We start from the raw sequence: 26,982 nt of genomic DNA on the forward strand, positions 1-26,982 counted from the left end.
TTTTTTTTTTTTTTATTCAAAAACTTCTGGAACAATAGGCCATTTCATAAGTCATATAAACAGATGAAATCTGAAATGGTGTTGTGACTTATTATACACATGCAAAACAAAGATTATATACTGAATGAATATAAAAGTCAAATATACAGGTATCATAAAGGCATTAGCCCTGAAAAATGCCATACAGGCACATACTAGATTTACTCTGGTTTTTGGACTTATGGGGGCTCTGTAGCTCTAGTGGCAATTTAGGCAGCTCTAGACATTGGCAATTTAATCACAGTAGAAATTCTTAATATTTATTTAGACAACCAGCTAGTTAAGTTTACTTTTTATTTAGGTCACCAAGGTGCACTTTTAGTTTAAGATGGCAAAACTGATAAAATAGGAAAAAATAAAGGAGTTAAGAATTACCCTTCTTTGATTTTGCTCCTATCTTCAGTTTAGATGGCCAGGCAATCTGTGTATTTGTTTCCTCCATAATCTGCAGAAAGAAATGAAAAATAATGCATCTTTAGTAATTTAATAGTTCCCTTTTGGATTAAGACAGAATTCTCACCATCATAGCTAGAGTTCAGAATCTGGTTAAGAAACCGCCTTAATAAAACATCTGATTAGGCAGACAGCTTTGATCAGATACCAATTTCGGTTTCCTAGTAAATATCAGAAAGCTGACTATTTTAGCACATAAATATTAGACATTTCCCACCATGTGGAATCAATTTGTGACCATTTCAGCCCATTATAAATCATTAACAACAGGATAAAACTCACAAGTTTTCACAGAGATGCAAGTTGGAATTACGGGATCTTATTAATTTTATACAAAATAGGGCTAGAAGAAACTGTGCACACGCGTGTGTGTGTGCATACACACATACCAAAATACACGGTATGTATAACTAAAATACACGTGACATAAGATATCATTCAAAATGTTCTGAAGAGCTAAATTTTGTACTAAAATGGCTAAGGTATCATTCTTTATGATCATTTACTTTAAATCACCTAGCTCTGTGGGACCAATCCACTTAGGAACAGTAGACTATAGGAATCAAATGGTTTACCATGGTATAGTAGGAGGTAGGGCCCCATTATTTATGTATGTTATGTATTTTATTTCCATCTAAACTGGAAATTTTATTTTTGTTAAGTAAAATTCAATGTCCTTTCCAAAATTACATTTCTATGGTCTTCATATTGTCTGTATATGGTGGTTGGCAGTTAGATAAAAAAAAAAAAAAAGCATAATATATGCACACTGATAATGCAAGCATTATTAATATTAAAATGCCAATTGACCGCTGTCTCACACAGTGCTACTAGAAAAAAAATGTGAATTATACATCAATTACGCAAACGCTGAAAAAAGATAAAAACATATTTAGATTCTCCATTCTTCAGGCACTGTAGATGTAGAAATGTGGCACCAAGTACATCTCAACTAGGTGGTACTAAGAATCACTGATAAGACTCGAGACATCGCTCCACATCCTTCAATGCAGCTTGGATGTGCCAAGCAATTTAATATTTGATAAGGAAAAAAGAACTCAAATAATTTGATGACATACTGTTCATAGCATACATTTTACCATCTAAAACACTAGTGCTCAGTGAAAACTAAAGATAGTTCGGCAATCCTTTAACCCAACACTATGAGACTATTAGTCTGCTCTTATAGGCAGATATTAAATACTAATGGATTTTGCAAGAGATCAAAGCAGCGTACATACATATTGTGAAAGACTAATCACAGGTAATATTAAGCAATATACCAAACTAGGTGGCCAGAATGAAAAAAAAAAAAAAAAGTTATCGAGAAAAAGAAGAATGGATTTAGGAAAAACTAAATCTAAAGGCAAAACGCCTTTTTAGACAGCATGGAGAGGGATTAGAGCACCAAGTTTTTTTTTGCGGCCTGTGTCACAATTAGGGAGATTGCCCCTCTATTTGTCCTAGTGACCAGAAGTGAAAGTTAAAAGGAAACCCCAAATTTTGGGTTGCCACCAGAAAAGGAATAGAGCAGAATATTCCAAAGGGGATGCTAGTTCTGGTGACCCTGGTAACTACCAAGGATTTCTCTCACTTTAGAGGCATTTCCTCTTGCTTCCTGTTGTGTTTATGGAACAGAAAGCGAAGTCAAATCTCTCCAATTGACAGATGACCAAAAGAAACACAGGGAACATAACCCTCCCTTACTCTGTCCAAAAAGGGAAAAAATTGCCTTCAATTCTACATTAACTACTTGTCTTTCTTTTGATTACAGTGCCTTGGTGCATTATGCACAAAAAACAATAGCCAAGCAGAGACATGACAGCAAAAAGGATTGCCAAAACTGCAGATAAAAAGAATGATGTATGGGTTCCCAATAAAATACTGTGAAATGGTTCAGTTATGCCCTCAAGACATTGGGGTTGATTTACTAAAGACAAATCCACTCTGCATTACAAGTACACTCGAAAGTGCACTTTTAAGTGCAGTCGCTGTAGATTGCAGTAGATCTGAGGGGAAGCTCTGAAATGAGGGGAAGCACTGCTGATTTTATCATCCAATCTTGTGCAAGCAAAAATGCTGTATTTTCCTTGCATGTCTCCCTCAGATCTACAGCGACTTCACTTCCAAGTGCACTTGTAGTGCAAAATGGATTTGCCTTTAGTAAATAATGCCCATTGCTGGGCCATGCTTATTTCTTGGGAACAAATGTAACAAAAAATCCCTACGACTGATAAGGCTTTTCAGGATTGAGAGGATATAGTTCATTATGGTCGTTACCTGAACCTGATAAAATAAACAGCATTCCTTCTTTTCAAAGAGTGAGCAAAAATTCTTTGGATAAATATCAATGTTTAGGTATTTATGGGTGGACTGATGTAATGAAGCACTGTTGAGGAATGTCTCACACAAAATTTGTAAAAGGAGTGTGACGGAAGTCACTTTGGGCGGGGGGCTTGTGGATCCCAGCTTGCCTTAGACAGCTCTGGAAACTCCTTGTCCAGCTCCCCCCGCCTCTATGTGTAAGTCACCCTGTGTCTATTCGGGGCGCAGAGTGACCAAGAACCCCAGTACAACCACACAGCACTCAGCATTTCATGTTACCCCTGTTATCCTTGTTATCCTGGGTCTTAAATACGTGGTTTGTATTGAAAGAATGAAGGGGCTCTTTCACTTGGGACAGGAAAATTTCCGTACACTATCCCTCAAGGAATATATTAAGATAAATGAATTCCACCTTTCCAACTGCTGGAATATTTTATAAGCTTGGTCTCAAACTGTAGACGTTTTACTAGATGGTTTGAGGGTTAGCTGTATCTCATTGTTCTATTGTTTCCATCCTGGGAGCAACCCATTATGGGACGTATATGTATGTGGATTAGCTGTGAGAGGGGAGGGGGGATTTCTCTAGTAGCCCTTCCAAATGACTGTCTCCTGTTGGATAGTTGAATATACCTGTGTGCCATGGTACCGGAGGAGGTAAAGTTTACCCCACCCTGTGTCATTATGCAAAGAAGGGGGGGGGGGGGGTTGTCCCTGCGTGTATATCTTTGTGCCTGTGTTTAAAAGTCGGCTTTTTGCCACTCTACACTGATGCCTCAACAAGTTACAGGGTGGGCTAGAGGACCTTTGATCGTGCTGGTACCGGACAAAGGAAGGATATACGGCAGATATACTCTTGAGTATGAGGGTCCGTCACAAGGAGGATGTGCGATACCAGAGGGGTAGGAGAAATGTGCGGGTTATGATGTGTGCTTTTTATCAACCCTCTCATTTTTGTGCCCAATATGAGCCTTTTGATTAAAAAAAAAAAAAAAACACAGGCAGTGCTGACATCAAAAGACTTCATGTTAGAGATGTCACAGCAAAGGGAAGGATTGCCAAGCCTGCATATAAAAGATTGGATTTGTGCATTTCCCCAGTTCAATATACACCAGTGATTTACATGGAAATTGGGAGGAAACAAGATCACTGCAAATCTGAGGAGTCCAAAAATACAATAGTAGGTTAATCGGTTTTCAATACTGGTCTCAGGTTCCATTCACACCTATGCTTGGTATCTTCTTTCCTTTTCCTATTGAGGCTCAAGTCATCAAGAAAAGTATTTGACCAATTTCTTGCCAAAGCACTGCTTCACAACACATGTGAATTCACATCTATTTTTGATAGGTCAGGTACATTGTTTACTATGTAGATATGCATTGAAAACTAATTAAAATGTTCCCCAAACCACATACACTCTACAAGGCTGGTTAACATACATGCATAGGTGTGAATCTAGCCACTGTGTACATATGTAAGGGCATCGGGCCGTGCTTCAGTGCAGATAATTATGAACGTTGGCATTATTAAAAAAAAAAAAAAAATTAAAAAAATACATGAATGTTAATCATTGCAAAAAATGAAACTATAAGTGTCACTGCCAATCTCCAACTCTAACTCTGAATTAACATATTCATGTACATGCAACAGCTCTTAAAGTCGTTCAATTTTTCTGTGAATAGTTTCATATAAAACAAAAAACAATATTAATCTGCTCATCTGTTATTTTCTTAAATATAACAAAACAATTACCAGTCCCTTTTAACTAATCAATGTCTGGTTTCAGGTCAACACTGCGCAAATCTATAATCACCTTGGCACGGGTTGCTTCTCAAATGCAGTGACTGGGCACATCAAACACATACGCGCAAGGGCTCTGAACCATTTCACTTTACAGGCATTATGTCAGGCTGGAGGATAGTCACTGCCCATGCTTACAGAGGGATTCGTAAGTTTATGGTTATGTGAGCATCACTAAACATTTAAAATAGGAATTTCTATAGCAATTTTAATGTTTTTCACTCAAAATGGTATGAAGTCAGTTCTTGAGGTTGCATGGGGATGTGTGTACACTGCCTTTGCATTGAGAAAAATCATTTAATTTGCATTTGACTTATATCTAATTAACTTTATCCAAATTTAAAGAGCACATCCCATACTCTGTAGGAGGCAGTAGTACCCTCCAAAGGGCTGTGCTTTTTAAGCTCCTCTCCGCTTCCTGTATCACCAATTGCATTCAATTTCCACGGCAGCCCTGAATCCGATAAGTAGCAAGGAGATTTCAAATTAAATAGAAACAGCCAGTCTGAACTACAGTATATGGCCATTTATAAACCTAGCTACAACAGTTGCAGAATTCTACAATTTATATGCATTTCCTCAAAGTAATCCCAGCTCATAGCTGAGTTCCCTGCCAAACCAAAGCTTAGAAGCAAATCCTAATACAAAGTGAGAAACCCCAACTTATTTTACTGACCTAAAAGCTGTAAATGAAGGGGGATAAACAGATTAAACACTTAGAAGCCCTAGTGGAGACAATCTGAAGCTGTAGATAAATTGTACACTGGGGCCATCAAACATTTTAACACTCAATTAAACCATTATTATTCATTGCCATAATGCAGCTCGGCCGCATATATATTGACCTTGAGCTGTTTTACTTATTTTTACACTACCAATGGCTGTAGCATGGGTAAAAATACCTTGTGCTCAAAAGAACACAGGATAGTCGTTCTGCTGAAAAGAACACAGGATAGTTGTGCTGCGGCTCTGTAGCCCAAAGCAGCGGTCAGGCTCTCCAGTGGGCTCACATGTCCTCTGAACATTGCTCAGATTAACAGCTTTGCTCAGAAAGCCATAACACTGTTGACCAGAACAGTGCTCAAGGGCTGTTGAAACAAGGGAAAGCTTGGTCCAACTATGTGCTTTCAGCACAAGGTATTTTAGCTTAGTAGTGTAAAAAAATAAGAGCTCTATGTTACTGTAAATGCAGCATGATTGCATTAGGACTTGTCAATTGATTTTGTTTGCTTCAAGTCTATGACAATGTAAAAACCAAATTGGAGGTCAAAAGCAAGTCAGAATGAGGTCAAATGCATCTATAAAGGAATGCTGAATGATCTCAGACATATCTAAAACTGATTAAACAGAACAACCAGCACCTTGTTGGCAACTTTGCTCCATGTATCTCAACATAAGCAGCTCTCCTAAAACCAACATATACCATTTTCATTTAATTAACACTATTAGATCAGGGTTCTTAATATCAGTCTCCAACCTCAGGCATCCAGTAGTGAAGGAGTACACAAGATGCCATTTCAGAGATCTGTTGACTGGTTTGACACTACTCAAATGTAAAAACGTATTAATGTCTTACACTGCGCCTTGAGAATCACTTAAAATTTTATTTAATGACAAAGAATCTACATCCTTTTCGGCTTCATGTACACGGGACGTTTTAAAACCTCTCCTTAACGATTTAACTTGACAGAGAGTAAAGTTAAAGCAGGGGTTCTGCTTTGGGCACCCAGAGGAGAATTATTAAGGAATGTGTGCAGCTCACCACAGCAAAATTATGGGTGTGGCAAAACTAAGCAAATAATGCGTGGGACTTAAATCCCAACACTGTGTATACAATAACCATATGGTACAGTTCTTGTACACACAAATTTTGCTTTAGAGTGCCACAAGCAAAAGTCTAAAGATACACAAAAAAAAAAATTTAACAATTCTTTGTAAGGCCACTTTCACATGGGGAGGACTCCGGCTGCGATCCGCTTGCTCAACAGGGGTTCTCTCCACTGATCCCTGCTGAGCAGGCGGATGACAAGTCTGTGCCCTGTCCGCTCATGCAGAGCGCACATGGACACAGACCACTCTCCTCTATGGGTCGCCAGATGTAAATGGACCACCTGTTCGTTTACGCCCAAGTGCCATCCGATTGAATCCACAGGACGGATGGCGAACGTAACCCCGTCCATCTGTTTTTGCCAGATTGGATGTAAGTGGGTGTAAGCGCACACATCTGTTCACACCCTCCACTCCATAGAGAAGAATGGAGGTTCCAAATGGGGCCACCTGAAAAAGGCGGACCTGACCTGAATGACTGTGAAAGGGGCCTAAAAAAAAAAAAAAAAGTATGTCTTCAATTACAAATGCAATCCTGCAACCTAGCCTACCTTGAAGAACATTAACAAAAATCTTTGACTGCTTAGCAAATTGCAACTGTTGTACAATATAGCACAAGGAGTGTAGTAGTCCGGAGTATTGAATATACAGCATGGCATACAGAGTGCAGTCGTCAAAAGTACATCATATATAGCCCAGTGTACAGAGAGCAGTGAACAGGAGTACATCATATACAGCCCACCCTTCCATCACCCTGCAGTGCTGTTTCACCCCTCCTGTCCCTCCAGGATTCGCTCCACCCTGCACAGCTCAGCTCACTTCACGGTTTTCGCTACTTGTCTTTCTCTACATCACACACACCTGCATCCCTCTGCAGATTTCTCTCGCTTCAACTCAAAGCTCCCATTGTATGCTCAGTGGTCAGGGTGAAAGATGCACCATGCAACCATGCATCCAGTGAGCAGCAGTACAGCCATCCATGTGGCCAATCAGGTTGCTCCTCTCCAAGTCAAGCCGTCAATCCATGGCCCAGGAAGGAGTAGTAAGTTACTGCAAAGATACCTAGTCAGTCCTGCCCTTTTAAGTGGCCACCAGCACGTGCCAAGGATAGATGCTCTGAGGGGATTTTGGACCCCATATCCAAGACCCTGTGACCGAATAAACTAGATTATGAAAAGTCTGTCATATGGACTTTATTACATTTGTTGCTTAGTAATAAGCATGGTCCAAAATGTCTGCTAAGAACAGAAGGATATCCAGATAAGTATGCAGATGTTTCCCCTAATTTTCCTAAAACTGTTAGAGAAAAATAGCTATTGGCCTGGATAAAATGTGTTATATTCCAAAAGTCACAACATAAACCAGTAGATTGAAATGAGTACAGTAAAAGGTCCATCACTAAAATGGAATTCTCAGAAGGCTTTGTGGCATCACTGGCATATAATGGCTTAGCGCAGAAGATGAAGTCTGCGGTGAGCAGTGTACTATTTTTAACATTTTTTTTGTTGTTTTTTTTTTTTGGAGGGGAGTTTATAGTTTTGTTTTAGTAAAGAGTCAACATTAAAGCCAGTGGAGCATGAAAAAAATTGCAACAGTAAATGTCATTAACTGTCACTGGAAAGTCAGGAAAGACAGTACCATGAGCCAAAAATGACTCATCCCTTATCGCAATCATGTTTGCTGAAATGACAAATTTGCTTGAAATTAAAAACATATGCAAATGTTTTAAAGTGTTGACTTAAAGCAACAGAAAGAAGCATTCATGATCTTACTCAAATATGACCACAGATGGAATAGACTCATAGCTGAAGGATGACAGCATCAAAACCTTTATACAATGCTAATAGACTATTCAGATATTTATTTACAAAATGACCATGACAACAGATTACCACAAAGTCAGTAGGCTGGCCTAAAATAAAAAAGATATAAAAAAAAAAAAAAAAAAAAAAAAAAAAAAGGGTGTGTGACCTCTTGAAACCAACCATCACTGGAAAATCTGTTTTGGACTGTTATGAGCACCACCTTTAATCTTCCACGGTGCCAATTTGTACATGGGATGCATACAGTAACCAACGCCCTTTAAATTCCACTGATGTATGTTTTAGCATTATTTGTTAGTGTTTTTTTTTTTAAAGGAACAAAAAAGTACACAACAAGATGACATACTTTTCAACACAACAGGAAGGAAGCTGGTGGTCTGTAATTGGTGAATAACCAAATATTAGAGGGCAGGCTAAGACACTCCAAAACTATATAAAACACATTATATACAGTATCTCACAAAAGTGAGTACACCCCTCACATTTTTGTAAATATTTTATTATATCTTTTCATGTGACAACACTGAAGAAATGACACTTTGCTACAATGTAAACTAGTGAGTGTACAGCTTGTATAAAGGTAAATTTGCTGTCCTCTCAAAATAACTCAACACAGCGGCCAAGACTATACAGCAGTTTAACAGGACAGGTTCCACTCAGAAGAGGACTTGCCATGGTTGACCAAAGAAGTTGAGTGCACCTGCTCAGTGTCATATCCAGAGGTTGTCTTTGGGAAATAGATGTATGAGTGCTGCCAGCATTGCTGCAGAGGTTGAAGGGGTGGGGGGGTCAGCCTGTGAGTGCTCAGACCATACGCCACACCCTGCATCAAATTAGTCTGTATGGCTGTCATCCCAGAAGGAAGCCTCTTCTAAAGATTATGCACAAGAAAGCCTGCAGTTTGCTTTAGACAAGCAGACTAAGGACATGGATTACTGGAACCATGTCCTGTGGTCTGATGAGACCAAGATAAACTTATTTGGTTCAGATGGTGTCAAGCGTGTGGCAGCAACCAGGTGAGGAGTACAAGGACAAGTGTGTCTTACCTACAGTCAAGCATGGTGGTGGGAATGTCATGGTCTGAGACTGCATGAGTGCTGCCAGCATTGGGGAGCTACAGTTCATTGAGGGAATATGAATGCCAACATGTACTGTGACATACTTGAGTAGACCATGATCTCCTTCCTTCGGAGACTGGGCCGCAGGGCAGTATTCCAACATAACCCAAACACACCTCCAAGACCACCACTGCCTTGCTAAAGAAGCTGAGGGTAAAGGTGATGGACTGGCCAAGCAGGTCTCCAGACCTAAAGCCTATTGAGCATCTGTGGGGCACCTTCGAATGGATGGTGGAGGAGCGCAAGGTCTCTAACATCCACCAGCTCTGATGCCGTCAGAGGAGTTGAAGAGGACTCCAGTGGCAACCTGTGAACCTCTTGTGAACACCATGCCCAAGAGGGTTAAGGCAGTGCTGGAAAATAATGGTGGCCACACAAAATATTGACACGTTTGGCCCAATTTGTACTCACTTTTGTTGCCAGCAGTTTAGACAAGAATGGCTGTGTGTTGAGTTATATAGAGGGGACAGCACATTTACACTGATATACAGTTGTACACTCACTACTTTACATTGTAGCAAAATGTCATTGCTTCAGTGTTGTCATATGAAAAAATATAAAAAAACTGTGCTATAATTTGCTTGGCATGTTTTAAATACACACCATCATATTCATCACAAAGGACAACATAATTTACATTAATCCTTGTGCTTTAGGTACCCCCCCCCCAGCCTTGATTGAGGGGGTAGGTTTGCCCTGCAACTTGCTTACTTTCTATGCCATATGCTCACCTGCTTGGTGTTTCAGCTACTCCTCTACTTCCCTGCTGCTGTGAACCCTAACAGAGTAATTTGTTGTAGTACTGAGCACCAAGGGCTGTGGAGTGCAGGCAGAACGGCAGTGGAAGGTGCTAAGCAGGAGTTAAAGCAGCATAGGTTTACAATACCTGGTCCTTGGCCTTTATGTCTGAGGAGGGGACTACTAAAATCCTCATTCTTACCAATATATGTATGCATCGAGACTACTAGAAAGAAAACCTTCTGTAGAGCTCATACTGGAAAAGTAGTTCAGTGTAAACAATTAATTGGAAAAACACACTACACCTCACACAGAACACCATCAGTGCTGCTCTCCAGATGTTTGACCACTAAGACTTTGGGCTAGAAACCAATTTCTATTCCAGAAAACAAATTGTCTAGAGAGCATTTATCTTTGCTTAGCAACAATTGGCATTCCTGGAAAGGGATCTGCATGTCCAAAAACCTGCCAACATGCCAATGTGTTTCTGATTGAACATGCCTTGTTATGTTACAAAACAAAAACGTACTTAATTTGTTATCTCCGGAGGAATTTTATGCATCTATTTTGCCAATTTAAAGTAGACTATTTAGCAACAATGAATCAAATGAGTATAAACAGGCTGTTAATGGGTTTTCTTTCCAGTACCATTACTCCACAAAAAGTACAATTTAAAAACACAAATTAAGCAGAAAACTATTTAATAGAAAGGCTATTTCACATTAAAGGCAAACTGAGAAAGCAAGGATCAGTAGAGTGGCTGTGTGTAAAAATACATAAAAAGCTGTAAAAGGTATAATTAATTTGTTGTTTAAAAGTCATGTTGTAACCAACTTTCAGAATGCTCAAAAATTTCCCTAGTGTCATTAATGAGTTTGACAGCTAAGGAAATCAATGACTGGAACTTGAAGGATGCCAACAGAGTGGTGAGCTTATGGAGGATATTTCTCCTATTCCCAGTTTGCATGTAGAACAGCCCTTTAAAGCAGAACTCTGGGTAGAATTGGTTTTTAAATATCTATGAAGGGGCTTTCTTGTATTCAAAGATGTTCTAGCTTAAAAGATGTGTATTCAAAGAATGTTCTAGCTTAAATGGTTACCAGTGTTGCAAGTGAGAAAATTGCATTAGTTGGGACATGCAGAACTCATTTCCATTCATATCTGGATTGTTAGACTGATGGCTGCTGTGCCCTTTTTTCCCCACAGCCACTTGTCTTGTAACCTCCCTGCTGTAGTCTTCTGTGAATGAGTGGAGATGTAATTAAGTTTCCACTTATTGCAGTGGGCCAGTCAAGAGATACTCAGATTGCCGGTCTATACCACCCACTGGTAAACATCACTGCCCAGTCCTGCCTGCAGCTCAAGCTCAGCTCACCTCGCACCAAATCTCCAAGTGAAGTTTAGCCCCAGCTTCGCCCGCTCGCAGAGTATCTATTAATAATATCCTATGGGGGATACTTTACTGCCTAGACTGAAGTAGGGTAAAAAAAAAAACTTTTGCCTATACAACCACTTTAGAGTGTGCAAGCCCAAAAATTTTTATAAAAAAAAATCAATGCGTCTCTGCAATATATGCACATTTCCTTTTTTGTTGTATTTAACACCATTAAACCTGCTGCAAGTACAGGGAAAAAACAAACAAAAAAAACTGTTGCTCTGCCAGAAATCCAGTGTGCTCTTAACTTCCTGTTTGGGTCGAGCACTGCCCCTCTTGCTCTGAAACCTCAACAAGCGCAACAGAGCCTGCTGTACAACAGCACCACACAATTATCCCCCCCCCCCCCAATTCCTCTCAGTCCCACTTAACATGCATATGTTGTTTACCTAGCAAAACCATACTGCTGTCTTGGCTTTCAAAAAACCTGCCCACGCAGTCTGTAGGGGAAGGGCTTTAGGAAGATGCAGCTGGGGGGGGGGTATGCCTCCATCAATAGAAAGTGCCTGAACAAGGACCTCTGTGTCAGGACTACCATGTATTTTCTCTATGACCACTGCAGATTTAAAAAGACTAATTTCCATGTTAAAAATTAAATGAGATTGTAGTGCTTAATTTTAATTAATCTGTCATATGTTTAAGAAAGGCATTTTTTCCTTGTTCACTAAAACATGGCATCAAAGAGAAATATCACCAGTTAAAGGCATGCCAAGTCTGAGTTTCAAGTGTTTAGAAAAATTCTGCAATGGGTATAAGTACGTATGCCAGCTGCTGCAATTAGAAAGTCAGCTGTGCTCTTTGCTGCTCTAGCAGTGACTTATACAAAATCTACTCTTGTAAACAGAACTGCAAGTAGAACCAAGAAAAATATGATGATTGGCATACATTTAATGCCTTGATTTCTGGTTTATTAAATGATACCCAAAACCTAAAGAGGTATACTCAAAACTTGCATTTAACAACTTATGGATATACCAGTGCCAGTTTTCATCCTGGCAAGTGCATGATCCGCACCTGGCTGCCCTTCTAACTAAATCCATGCGTTTGCCAGTACTAACATCTTTTAAAAAGTCCTGAACCAAAGTCTGCAAAAATACATGCTTGTGTGTTAACTGAGTATTTCCTACTTTGAGCCCACTGCACTTTACACCACCAGGGCCGATCCTAGGGTCACAGATGCCTGGGTGCAGAAATATTTCTGGCGCCTCCACGTGGGCGTGTTCATATTACCAACTCCTCCCCTTTACAAATGTTTCTATGGCAATGACTCAAACACAGAGATGTTCCCCTAAGAACCCTTTGTTACCCTGGGATCCTCCCATGATCTTTTAACGATAAAGAAAATACAGGAAGAGCGTACACAAATGGGACCTGGAGGGGATTCACTCTGATGCACACAGAGAGGGCTTCTGTTAGAGAATCTGTTAGAAAGAGCCCCCAGACATACTACAGGAGACGGTCAGAGACTGCAGACATACTACAGGAGACGGTCAGAGACTGCAGACATACTACATGAGATGGTCAGAGACTGCAGACATGGTACATTAGACGGTCAGAGAATGCAGACATACTACAGGAGATGGTCAGAGACTGCAGATATGATACAAGAGATGGTCAGAGACTACAAACATGAAACAAGAGATGGTCAGAGACTGCAGATGATACAAGAGATGCTCAGAGACTGCAGACATGATACAAGAGATGGTCAGAGACTGCAGACATGTTACAAGAGATGGTCAGGGACTGCAGACATGTTACAAGAGATGGTCAGGGACTGCAGACATGTTACAAGAGATGGTCAGGGACTGCAGTTCCTATGGACGTTAGTAAATAATGGCCGATCGGCCCTCTCACCTGACCCAGCGATACAGCAACAACGGTTCCTCTGATCAGGAGTCAGCTCACTCTGAATTGCCCGTGGCGACTAAGCTGGGTAGAGCCCAGATCTGTACTCTGGCAATGACACCATTCCTTTCTCCGCCAGGGATGACGCTAGGCTGTGTGGCTTTCCCTCATGAGGCGCAAGTCAGCGGGGTTCTCTCTCTGATGGTGTTCCCTCAGCACTGTCCTCTCCCTCTGGAGTCCTGGGTGTACTTCCCTGAAAGCTTTCCCAGGCTCCTGGCTCTCTCTCTCCCATTCAGATGAGCATGCTGTGTGGGCTGCAGTTTCTGTGTTACAGTGGGGCTGCCAGTCCTTGGGACTACAAGTCCCACAATCCTCTTTGCTCCTTCTTTTTTATCTTCCCTGGCCGATATGAAGGCGGGGGAAGAAACAGTGCGCCGCTCACTAGTACAGCAGTGCACACGAGGGAGAGAGGAAACAAGAGCCCACGGCTGCAGTGGCGTCACTAGGGTTGGTGTCACCCAGTGCGGTAAAACATGGTATCACCCCCTCCACCAACTATAGTCGCCCCTCAGTACAGACCCCCCTCCACGTATAAACCCCTCCCTCAGTTTAGACCCCCCAGGACAAAACACCCCCCTTTATCAGACTAGACCCCCCTCAGGACAAACCACCCCCTCCATTAGTACAGACCCAAGAACAAACCACCCCCCCTCCATTAGTACAGACCCCCCCAGAACAAACCACCCCCCCTCCATTAGTACAGACGCCCCCAGAACAAACCACCCCCCTCCATTAGTACAGACTCCCCCAGGACAAACCACCCCCTCCATTAGTACAGACCCCCCCTCAGGACAAACCACCCCCCATTAGTGCAGACTCCCCTCAGGACAAACCACCCCCCTCACATTAGTACAGACCCCCTAGGACAAAACCACCCCCTCCATTAGTACAGACCCCTGCGACAAACCACCTGCCCCCTTTCATTAGTACAGACCCCCCCCAGACAAACCACCTGCCCCCTTCCATTAGTACAGACCCCCCCAGACAAACCACCCCCTCCATTTGTACAGATCCCCCAGGACAACCCATCCCCCTCTATTTGTACAGACCCCCGAGGACAAACCACCCCCCTCCCTTAGTACAGACCCCCCAGGAGAAACCACCCCCCTCCATTAGTACAGACCCCCCAGGACAAACCACCCCCCTTCCATTAGTACAGACCCCCCCAGGACAAACCACCCCCCTCCATTAGTACAGACCCCCCAGGACAAACCACCCCCCTCCATTAGTACAGACCCCCCAGGACAAACCACCCCCCTCCATTAGTACAGACCCCCCAGGACAAACCACCCCCCTCCATTAGTACAGACCCCCAGGACAAACCACCCCCCTCCATTAGTTTAGACCCCCAGGACAAATCACCCCCCCTCCATTAGTTTAGGCCCCCCAGGACAAATCACCCCCCTCCATTAGTTCAGACCCCCAGGACAAACCACCCCCCTCCATTAGTTCAGACCCCCCCAGGACAAACCACCCCCTCTACATTAGTATAGACCCCCCCAGGACAAACCACCCCCCTACATTAGTACAGACCCCCCAGGGCAAATCACCCCCCCTATATTAGTTTAGACCCCCCCGGACAAATCACCCCCCTACATTAGTATAGACCCCCAGGACAAACCCCCCCAGAACAAACACCCCCCCTACATTAGTACAGACCACCCAGGACAAATCACCCCCCCTACATTAGTATAGACCCCCACGACAAATCACCCTCCCTACATTAGTATAGACACCCAGGACAAACCACCCCCCCACATTAGTATAGACCCCCAGGACAAATCACCCCCCCTACATTAGTACAGACCCCCCCCAGGGCAAATCACCCCCCTTCATTAGTTTAGACCCCCCCCGGACAAATCACCCCCCCTACATTAGTATAGACCACCCAGGACAGACCCCCCCCCCCTCCATTAGGCTAATTAAAAACACCCGGGCGGCAGCTGGAGAGGACTGTGTGCAGCCGCGTTGCCCGGGTGGAGAACAGAGCATGTCAGGCTTGGGCAGCAGGCGGTAGTTACACACAGGAGGAGAAGTGGAACACGCCAGGGTCGGGCTCGGACCGCCCTCCCCCGTGATGTCACTGCGCGGCCGCGGCTGGTCTCCCTCTGCATACAGAGACAGCCGCTCCGGTCTCCGGCTGTTTCGCTCTCCTCCTCTAACAGGAGGAGGAAGGGGGGATGGGCACAATGGCGGCGGTGACCGGCAGAGAGAGCCGCCTACGGACAAGAGGAGGAGGGAGGGGAGCACTCTGGCGCTTCAGTGCCCCCACCTCTGTGGGGCCTGGGTGCTGCACCCCGGCCAGGATCGGCCCTGTACACCACACAAAATGAGCATAGGAGGGAATAGCACATTATTATGCAACACAAGGTTTAAGGATCACCAAAGTGTCCAGTTTGAAGCTTGCTAAATGTTGTTGCACTGACGATTGTAAAACTTCTGCTAATAGTAACTTTCTTGCACTCTGTTGCCCGGCATTGTCCGCAATACTGGAAACGTACATGCTTGTTCCAGGTGAACAATATAGGGAAAGAAGGATGATGGACCAAGAGCTTTGTTAGCTTCAAAATTTAACATGTACGCACACACTTAGTTAAAGCATTTGTTACCCCAACATTTAATATTCCTGATATGTCCCTGCTGTACCATGCACATGTATGAGAAGTTATCCTGTTCTCTTTGTATTGCTTCCTTTATGTGAAATCTCTGATGTTTCTGCTAGTCCCCTTGCTTTCCTATTAAAAACTGACCACACCAAGCAGGAGAGCACACCGTGGTTAGTTAGTTCTCTAGCTATCCTGGGAACGCAGTGTACTCTTCTCCAATCAGACTTGTCCTGACATGCCCACACTACACAGCCATTCACTGGCAAACTCTGTATGCTGCTTCTCCTCCAGCTATTATGCAGCTGAGAACAGAGGGCATGTGATCAGTTATAAAAAAAAATAAATAAATAAAAAATACAATTCTATACACACTTTTTTCATCTATACAAAAAAGTTTTGGCTTTAATTTCTAATTTTAAACTGAGTGGGTTGTTTCACAAGGTGATCGTTTATAATCACTTTAGATAGCATCAGGACTAGGCATACATAATCTTTACTCTACAGCTATTGCACTATGCCAAACCAACCTGTATATGTCATCCTTGAATCACCTCAAAAAAGTGTTCAGTACCTGCAATGTTGGCAATATGAAATGGAGATAGCATGGGTATTCAGAGGCAAAGCAGGCTCTGACCCATAGACCTCATGTCACAGGCACCTGTCCTTTGCCAGAGCAAAGTGAACAAAGGGAGAAGGTGACATTGTAGTGTCCATGCAGCCTAGGAACTGCCAGAGCAATTGCATGGTGCTATGCAACTATAGTTTAAATTTATCTGGCTACAGTCTTGTTATTCAAATATAGAAAGAAAGGGGAAGTAAAAATTTGCTAAAAATTTTAACAAGTCTGAGACCAGCAAACAGAGTGCAATCCTGCCTAGACGTTTTCTATTCCCAACTTCCTTCAATGCTCCCTCCATGTGACCTTGTTAAATGTGGAAATTTTCAATCTGTTGTGGGGAGCCTTAAAAGTGGTTGTTGGTAAGGCACAGCGTTTTCTTTATACAATCTTCTGTGTTTAATGTTAGGAGCCCCTGTGTGCGCGCTTTATTGAAAAAAACAAACAAAAAAACAAACAAAACATGTCTTAGTGTGGGAGGGAACCGGAGTACCCAGAGGAACCCACACAGGCACAGGGAGAGCATCCAAAAGCGTGCCGAGCTTGAGATTCATATCAGTGCCCCTAGTGCTGCTAGGTGGAAGTGCTAACCACTTAGCCACTGCTCTGCCCTTTTACCGAGTAAAATTTAACCACTTGCCGCCCGCCATATAGCAGAATGATGGCGGCAAAGTGGTTTTAATATCCTGACTGGGCGTCATATGACGTCCGCAGGATATTGAGCTGCTGCGCGCCCCCGGGGGCGCGCATCGCGGCGATCATTGTTGCGGTGTGTCAGTCTGACACCTCGCAACACCGATCTAGGTAAAGAGTCTCTGATGGAGACTCTTTACCACGTGATCAGCCATGTCCAATCACGGCTGATCACGTTGTAAATAGGAAGAGCCGGTGATCGGCTTTTCCTCACTCGTGTCTGACAGACGCGAGTAGAGGAGAGACGATCGGCTGCTCTCCTGACAGGGGGGTCTGTGCTGATTATCAGCACAGCCCCCCCCCCCTCGGATCCTACCCAGGACCACCAGGGAAGCCGCCCAGGACCACCAGGGAAGCCAGCCACACTGGACCACCAGGTATGCCCCCTAGACCCCCAGGGAAATACTAATCAGTGCAAAGGCAGCTGCCAATCAGTGCCCACTCCAATGCCTACCACTACCAGTGCCACCAGGGATGTCTATCAGTGCCATGTATCAGCGCCGCCTATCGGTGCCGCCTCATTGGTGCCACCTCATCGCTGCCGCCTTATCAGTGCCCATCAGTGAAAGAGAAGACTTACTTATTTACAAAATTTTTAAACAGAAACAAAAGCAAAACTTTTTTTTCAAAATTTTCGTTTTTTTTTTTTTTTTATTTGTTTCGCAAAAAATAAAACCGCAGAGGTGATCAAATACCACCAAAAGAAAGCTCTATTTGTGGGAACAAAATGATAAAAATTTTGTTTGGGTACAGTGATGGATGACTGCGCAATTGTCATTCAAACTGCGACAGCACTGAAAGCTGAAAATTGGTCTGGGCAGGAAGGTGTATAAGTGGAAGTGGTTAAAGAAAACCTAATTCCAATCACTAAAATATTATATAAATGTGAACACGTTTATGTAATTTTAAAAGCCACTGTCAATCTTAATAAATTAGGCTTTCATTAAGAGAATGCCTGGTAATCCTGCAATGTTGCAATCTTTGCTGGGGCAGTTCTTTTTTTAATGGGGCGACAACTATCTTATTGAGTTCCTGCATTGTCACCTTGTCAAAAGCATCCCTTGTTTTGTTAGATTAGGCGACCCGTCAGATTTTGTAACGGAAGTGACATTCCATCACAGCCATCTTGGTACACCCCGCACTCGGCTACACTAAGCCTACAGCCTAAAGTTGGCAAGCGGACATCTTGTTACACCCACTGAAATATTGCATTTCACAGTTATTTTTTACCACTAAACTGAGCTTATATAATGAAATCCAGTATTCAGAAGTCCGCGACACCGTTTTGATGTTGAATTTTAAAAGCAGCCGCAAGCCTGCTGATCTAACAGAAGACCGCTGCTTTTAAAATTTCATCATCAACACAGTGTCACGGACTTCTAAATATTGTATTTCAAGATATAATCTCAGTTTAGTGGTAAAAATAAGTGTGAAATGAAAGACTCCAGTGGGTGTAAAAAGATGTCCACTTGGCGACTTCAGACTGTAGGCTTAGTGTGGCTGAGTTTAGGGTGTACCAAGATGGCTGTGACAGAACGTCACTTCCATTACAAGATTTGACGGGCTGCCTAATCTGACAGATCTCCCCTAATGGAGCCTTTAAGTGACTTTGTCTATGTACACTTTGACCAGAAATTAACCATCATTGTCACCATCAGTAAGCCAGCTCACAGCTATAAAGTGTGGTGAATGCTGGAGAATGCTGTATGCACACTTCTGCTACTTTCACACTGAGGAGTTTTTCAGGCGCTAAAGGGCTAAAAAATAGCACCTGAAAAACACCTCCCCTGCCTTTACAGCGTGAAAGCCCGAGTGCTTTCACACTGGAGCGGTGCGCTTTCAGGACGGAAAAAAAAAAGTCCTGCAAGCAGCATCTTTGGGGAATTGCAGGAGCAGTGAATACACTGCTCCTAAAATGCCCCTGCCATGGAAATCAATTGCCAGCGCCGGCAAAGCGCCTCTTTTAACCCTCTTTCGGCCATTAGCGAGGGGTTAAAAGCGCCCAGCTAGCGCCCAAAAAATGCAGTTGAAAATGACAGTAAAATGCCCCCCCATGTGAAAGTGCCTTTACAGTAATAAACAGAGATCAGCTGGTTAACTCTTTCCTGTGTCATGACCTAAAGTCTGTTCAAGAAGTAAGGCTGAAGTAATGGAGCAGGGTTTTCAAACAGCCATGAGGTAAGCACATGTAAATAAATGGAAAGCAGTTTTGTTTTTGCAAAATACGTACATGAATGCTATATTGGTACGTAGGGGTGCTGGGATTTAGAAAAAAAAAAAAAAAAAAAAAAAAAAGAGGGTCAACTTAGCCTTTAAGCCTTCAGCCTGCATGTGGTCACGTAATAGCTGAAGAATAATCCCAAAATCAAGAACCACACAGGGCCGTTTCACACCAAGCCCGCACAGGAATGCGCTGTGCCAGCCCCCTCCCCCTGTCAGAACACAATAGTTCAGCAGGAGATCGCTGTACTATAATTGCATTGTTAGTACAGCAACCTTTTCCCAATAGGTAATTAAGAAAATGCATAATATAAAAGTGGAAGTTGTTCCACATACTAAGCAAGGGCAAATTTTGATTTGTGACTGCAATTTTACTTTAAGTGACTCTAGAACGGGAAACTAATCAACGTCCATAAGGCCTCATTCATGCAAAAGTACCAATTTGTTCACCCGTGCAGGATGCACAGACCTGCAAGGATCTCTAAGTGCATCCCCGACTGTATATCCGTCCAGGACCAATACACGGATATACAGTCAGGAATGTGCATCCCATGCAGGTGAAGATGGCCCTTTGAACAGATGTATGGCTCAGTACAGCTGAGTGAATGAGGCCTAACACGCCAACTTTCCCCAAATAGATTCTCTGACTTTAAAAACAAAAACAAAAAAAACCAACAAAAGACACACCACTTTATAGGAGAGATGCATGCAACAGTGATAGATTGAAATAGTCATGCAACCTTTTATCGCACTACCATTCAACAGACTTCTGCAGAGCATCTACAACACAGTTTATGATTTCCTCAGAACGCGTAAAGAGAAAAAAACAAAAAAAAAAAAAAACTGTGGATGCAGAGGATAATCCAGCACTCGTGTAGCAACTTTTGTTGGTCCAATTCTCTTGTTGGGAGAAGCACATGCAGCATTTGAGTCAGCATAGAGCAACACCAAGGTGCCAAGGGAACGTGGATGTGAACAGCTCAGTACACCATTTCAGGACAAGCAGTTCAGTGGACTTGATAGATGCTGAAATGGAACTTGACAGGCATCTGTGAGGGCTTTAATGAACAAGGCATTATGCAGCCTTCAGCTCCAGAAGGGAAATATTTAAACACAGATTTTAGTGAGAGCAGCGAATGCTTATAGAACTGCTTAGAGCTTGCTAAAGCCTGGCAATAGCTAGTTCAAAGTGACAAAAAGAAAACAGTGTTCAGAATTTAAGAGACTGAAGCCTAAAGTCTAGTACACACTACTAGTTTTTTTTACATATAACCCAGCAGGCTAAAGGAAGAAAAAACTAGGAGCCACTGTACTAACTACTACTAACTATGCAATGTTAGTACCTCCCCCCGCTGTGCTATTGTGCTCTGACAGGGGGGACAGCTGCCACTGGCTGAGTGTGCTGATTGAATGCTGATCGGCAGACCTTTTTCGTTAATGCCCCGTACACGTTATCAATGCAGCTCCAGCAGTGCTGCCCACCAGTGCTTGCTCAGCAGTGCCTGCTCACCAGTGCCACCTATCAGTGCAGCATATTAATGTCACTTAAAGCGGAGTTCCACACAAAAATGGAACTTCCGCTTTTCGGAACCCTCCCCCCCTCCGGTGTCACATTTGGCACCTGTCAGGGGGGAGGGGGGTGCAGATACCGGTCTAAGACAGGTATTTGCACCCACTTCCGGCATAGACTCCCATGGGAGTCTATGCCTCTTCCCGTCCCGACCGCGCTGTCTGCTGGGAACACACAGCTCCCAGGAGAGAGCGGGGACCACTAGGGACGCGCAGCGCGACTCGCGCATGCACAGTAGGGAACCGGGAAGTGAAGCCGCAACGCTTCACTTCCTGATTCCCTCACCTAGGATGGCGGCGGCAGCTGCCGAGAACCGAGCGGGTTCTCGGCGTCCCCTGCCGACATCGCTGGACCCTGGGACAGGTGAGTGGGCATGTATTAAAAGTCAGCAGCTGCAGTATTTGTAGCTGCTGGCTTTTAATACTTTTTTTTTGGTGGTGTGGGTGAACCCCCGCTTTAATCAGTGCCCTTTAGTGCTGCCTCGGTGCTTTTAAGTGCCGCCTCATCAGCGCACATCTGTAAAGGAGAAAAGTTACCTGTTTGCAAAATTTTATAACAATGAAAAACTTTTCAAAATTTTCTGCTTTTTTTGTTTAGCAAAAAAATTAAACTCAGTGGTGATTAAATACCACCAAAAGAAAGCTCCATTTTGTGTGAAAAAAAAATCATATAAAAAAAAAAAAAAAAAACTTCATATGGGTACAGTATTGCATGACCGCCCAATTGTCATTCAAAGTGTGACCAGCGCTGAAAGCTGAAAATTGGCCTGGGCTGAAAGGGGGTAAAAGTGCCCAGGCGAGTGGTTTGGGAGTAGTTTGGTAATTTAGCCATAAGGACTGTTGCCTTGCAAGTCTCTGCCATGGGTTTAAATTCCAGAAAGCGCATATGTAGTTGATATGTTATTCCTGTATCTGTGTTGCTTTTTTCAGGCATATACTGTTATTTAGCTTCTACCCCAGCATGTATATCTAAAATAATTATGGTAGATACATTACCTTGTATGCTTCAGTATGCCAATGACCAATGAGATGGCTCAGTAATCACTGTTCAGTTTAGTAAAGAAAAAAACAATATCAGCACTATACTGCATGCTACTTGTTAACAGCAAGTCAATAAAACAATGAAATATTTCAAAGAGAAAAAATATAATTTTTCCTGCAAAGTAGTAACAGGTAGGGGTTATAACTAGGCACAGTATTTCTTTGCAGTTATAACTAGGCACAGTATTTCTTTGCAGTAGCCACAGGCTTGGCCAAGTTAATGATTTCTGACTAGAGGGATAATCATGACACCTTGTTATACCGTCCAAAAAATGCCTAATCACTTGATTTCATTTAGGCCTCATGCATGATGGGCTCTTCTGAGCGCCTTTTCACCTGGTAGTAAAGCAGCGTCAAAAGCGCTCTTAGAGTCATGTCTTTGCAAATGAATCAAGCGCTTGAGCGTTTATTCGTTTTACTGGCCAGAATAATTTATTTTGAACATTCAAGCTCTAAATATACCTAGGTGGGTTTTTTAAGCTCAAAAGCTCCTTTTCTTACTTTGGTGGGTTTTTTTCTGCCTCTAAATGCCAATGTGTGAATGGACACACAGGCCAACACAGAGGAGCGTTTAGAAGCAGAAGGAAAAAAAAAAAAGCTCAAACACCTATACATCAGGCGTTTTTGAGCTGCAATGTGCATAAGCCCTTAATGTTTTCAGTAGCATGTTCCACAGACTACTAGCTGAGCTCACTTACCAGGGCTTACTTTCCAAGAGGAATATTTGATACATTCTGGTGTGCTTACATAAATGCTCTATTTAACCTGCTTTATTTCTATTTGATTTTGTCTGGTAAGCAGATTCCTTCTCTAGACTTTGACGTAGCCATCATTACATCCATATACCCAAGGCTAAAATGTTCAAAGTCAACTAACTACTTTTCCCCAAATTACAAAGAAAATATACAAGAGAAAATAAACTTGTGGAGATTGGTTTACATTACTATGAAACTTTACTTGGCCAGCAAAAAACTAATATGTAGAAAGAAACCAAGTTGGAAATATGAGTATTTGTCAAAATTGTTGATTTGCAATAACTACAAGAAAAATTTCCCATGGTTCAGCTTGTGTTGCTGTATATTGAGAGATAGGTTGGCCATAAATATGCTCACAAAGAGCTACAGGAACAATGGGTCACATGCTGTGCAACGCACGGGTCAGTCATTAGCAAGTGCAGCAAAAAAAATATGGAGCACCAAGTTTACAAAAGGGGAAAGTCGAAATTAAAAAAAATATTTTAAAAAGGTAAACAGTAAAAACGAAATATATGAGCTCACACAATATAGACAATATTTTTCACTAGGTGCTTAAGGGTTATACCATTTGTCACTTTATTTCTTGACAGGAAGCAAATAAGTGGTTTTATCTTTTAATTATTATCAATTGTTTTTGATAAAGATAAAGTTAATAGACTCTTTATATCGATTTGCTGGAACTTTGTTAGTTACTTTATTGATTTCCATAAATTTGATGTCCAAGCTATATACATCTCTATTAATGTGCATCATCGTCTATATGTCATGCTGTAATGTGATGTTGCATACCTTAAAAAAAAAAAAAAAAAAAAAAACAGAAAAAGTTTACTAATTAAATAGGTAATTTAATAACAGCACAATGAAAACTTAAGGCCAACTTTAGATTTTGTTTTAAAAATTTTTGCTGGTGTAGTACAAAAGTTTCCTGTGTCTCAAAGTTTTCATAAGAGCCAAAGTGAGTCATTCACAGCAAATATATTCATGTAACCAATACGGCTTCTAAAGAGAATTCGATTAAAAACTCCTGGAGATTGGGTGGTAACCATAAGGACTGATTATCATCCTTTTATGACACAGATCTGAATCTTTATAGTCTAGGCAGGAAAGAATGTGGGAGTCACATTGCATTGCAGACAGGCCTGCCATAGTCCCCATGGGCTTGAATGCGCTAGAGTCTCTAGTTTGTTTTTTTACACATAATGCTGTCAATTTAAAATATTTTTTGCCAAAAACCTCACAATCTTAGGCACAGCTAAATCATAGTGTATGAAGTATAAATTAATTTTATACTACAACAGGGAGAATGAATAATTAGTTTTTTGTGTGTTATATTTAGATGTAACAATAAAATCACCTAATTGTAATGCAAGCATTAGAAAGCATAAACAAAATATACTAATAACATTTTCAAAAACCTGTAATTACACTGCTTAAATACATTAGTGGGAGAAACAAATAGGTAGATATATTCAACATACAAAAGAAATAAAGGCTCTTTCAACAGGTTTCAACACTTCCCCAAAGGACGGATGCCTGCTCCCACTCTTCGCTTTGTGGTTCCATCTGCCAGCTCCTACATCAGTATAGAACACTGTAATGATATAGGTCCTACATTGTAGGGGTGGGCAAATGAGGTTGCAGAGTACATAAGGGAACCGGGCTTCCCACATACCTGGAAGTGTGTTAGGTGCAGAGGAGTTCATCTGAAAGATCACAACAGAAATATTGAGTAATTGTAATTTTTATATTATACAATTATCTAACCCGGATATATAATTTTTAAATGGATATGTCCCACAGAAACCTTACTGTAATCCAAGCAAAAACATTAAAAAACAGACAGCTTTGTCCCACAAAAAAAATCAGACCCTCAGGAATTCTGCTCTGCAAGGGGTTATGCTGCTCTCTTCAGGAGAATGGATACAACCCCTACCACTTCCAGACAATTTCAGTTTTGTAGCAAGCATTAGTATGAGCGGATCACAAGAATAAAAAAAAAAAAAAAAAGAAGGAAGGGACCTGTGTTCCTTCCTGTAAGCCAAGAACAAGAATTCTATGGTTTCTTAATTGTGCACCAAGTAACCCAGGACGTATTCAAGTGGAAAACACAGCAACGAAAGGCTAACAAGCTCACAATAAACAGGTTAACAGTGGTGGCTCAACAGATTACAGAGGTAAATGATAAACTTTATGGCCAAAGCTAGCATCAGCTTAGGCCTGAGCAGCCACCTGGTTAAAATTGCCAAAACGTTAACAAAAGACTAGGTGGCAGCCTTACAGATCTAAGAAACAGATGCCTGATGATGAAAAGCCGAAGAAGCATTAAGTGATCTAGTAGGGAGCGCTTGACAGGGAGAGGTGGAACACAACCCGTGAGTTTATAGGCTTGAATGATTATTTGTCGAATCCATCTGGCAATAGTAGAATGTGAAGCAGGTTGTCCTCTATGGGGACCTTCAGGAATTATGAACAAGGGAGCTATAGCCAACAGAGAAACTAACAGCATAAACCTCATTCAGAAAAAGATAAATCTCCTTAAGATATTTAGGAGCAGAACAGAAAGATGTCCTGGTTAAGGTAAAACGAAGAAACCACCTTAAGAAAAGAGGACTTGGCCCTCACAACATCCTTATCTTTATGTGGAAAGGTTTCTTTACAAGTTAAAGTGATTGTAAAGCTTCGATTTAAAATAAATAAAAAAATAACCAACATGTCATACTTACCTCCACTGTGCAGCTCGTTTTCAACAGAGTGGCCCGTTCCTCGACTTCTGGGGTCCCTCACAGGCTCCGCCCCATATAGTATAACCCTCTAGGAGAAGTGCTCTCCCGGAGGGGTTACCTTGCGGGCGCATCCGAGTCCAGCATTTGCGTCCATAGACTCTGAATATAGGACTCGGCCCCGCCCCCCCCCCCCCCGATACCCGCGTCATTGGATTTGATTGACCGCAGTGGGAGCCAATGGCTGCACTGCTATCAATCTATCCAATCAAGAGCTGAGAACCCCAGGCAGAAGAGCGCATCTCCGCTGTGGGAAATTCCAGGGCTCAGGTAAGTAAAATGTAGGGGGGCTTTCACTGCCAGGTGTTTTTTCACCTTAACGCATAGAATGCATTAAGGTGAAAAAAAACACAAGGGTTTACAACCCCTTTAAATCCACCAACTCAGACACAATCTTCATTGAAAGTAAACCTTGTGAGCAAAGGAAGACAGCAGAAGATCCCTAGCACATTCAAATGGCAACAGAAGCAGGTTCAAAGAACCAACAGAACCAGGTTGAGAGTCCCACTGAGTGAAAGGAAACATACAGGAAGGATAATGTGAGACATACTGTACAAAGATCTTCACTAAGAAAAAACTGCCAAGGCCAAAATTTGACCCCTGACGGTACAGAGCGACCAGGCTGGAGAATGGCAAGACAGGTCTCGGAACCAAATTTGGGTCCTTCTCAGGCTTTACATGTCCAAGTAAAAGTTCCCACATGGTTCCTGAATGGTTATTCTCTCTTGTGATCATATAAGAAAAAGCTGTGCACTTTGAAACAAGCTTGTCAGAGTGCTGGCGACATTTTATCCATGCAGGGCATAAAGCGCATACCAGACAAACAACAACCCTCAAAAAGGCAGATAGACAAAAACTCACCCAAGCTCTACCGCACGATTGTAGAATGATGAGTTGAAAAGCGGTGCTCAGGCTTGTTCCATAAACATCAAAATAGCAAGAAATGCCAACAACTCGATTGCTTCTTAAATCTTTATTGATCACTAACAGCAGTGCGACATCTAAAGTACTAATATGTTTCGGTCAGAGCCTGCCTCAAAAAGGCATACCCCCAGGGGGTCTTCAAGAACAGGCTTCCACCAGCAGGTGCAGCATGGCTCTGGTCCTGTAAAGCACTTTGTAGCCAACTCACACGTTACATCAAGGGTGTCTAAGAGAGTGCCTAATTAGAGTCCAGTGGTCACATAAAAAGGCCAGTCCTGCATTCTGGTAGGCAGGGAGTAGGAGAAGTTATAATGGGCT

General features: G+C 42.3%; 1 protein-coding gene across 3 annotated transcripts in view; it reads right to left on the reverse strand.

Moving 5' to 3' along the window:
- The window catches only part of BICC1 (BicC family RNA binding protein 1), a 354,730-nt gene that overhangs the window by 162,479 nt on the left and 165,269 nt on the right, over nucleotides 1-26,982 (reverse strand). For all 3 annotated transcript variants that reach the window (XM_073596315.1, XM_073596317.1, XM_073596316.1), the window contains exon 3: nucleotides 415-484. In XM_073596315.1, the coding sequence (XP_073452416.1) occupies nucleotides 415-484 (70 nt within the window). The remainder of the gene's footprint in view (nucleotides 1-414; nucleotides 485-26,982) is intronic.

Source organism: Aquarana catesbeiana, linkage group LG08, assembly GCF_042186555.1.
Source record: "Aquarana catesbeiana isolate 2022-GZ linkage group LG08, ASM4218655v1, whole genome shotgun sequence".
NCBI lineage: Eukaryota > Metazoa > Chordata > Amphibia > Anura > Ranidae > Aquarana > Aquarana catesbeiana.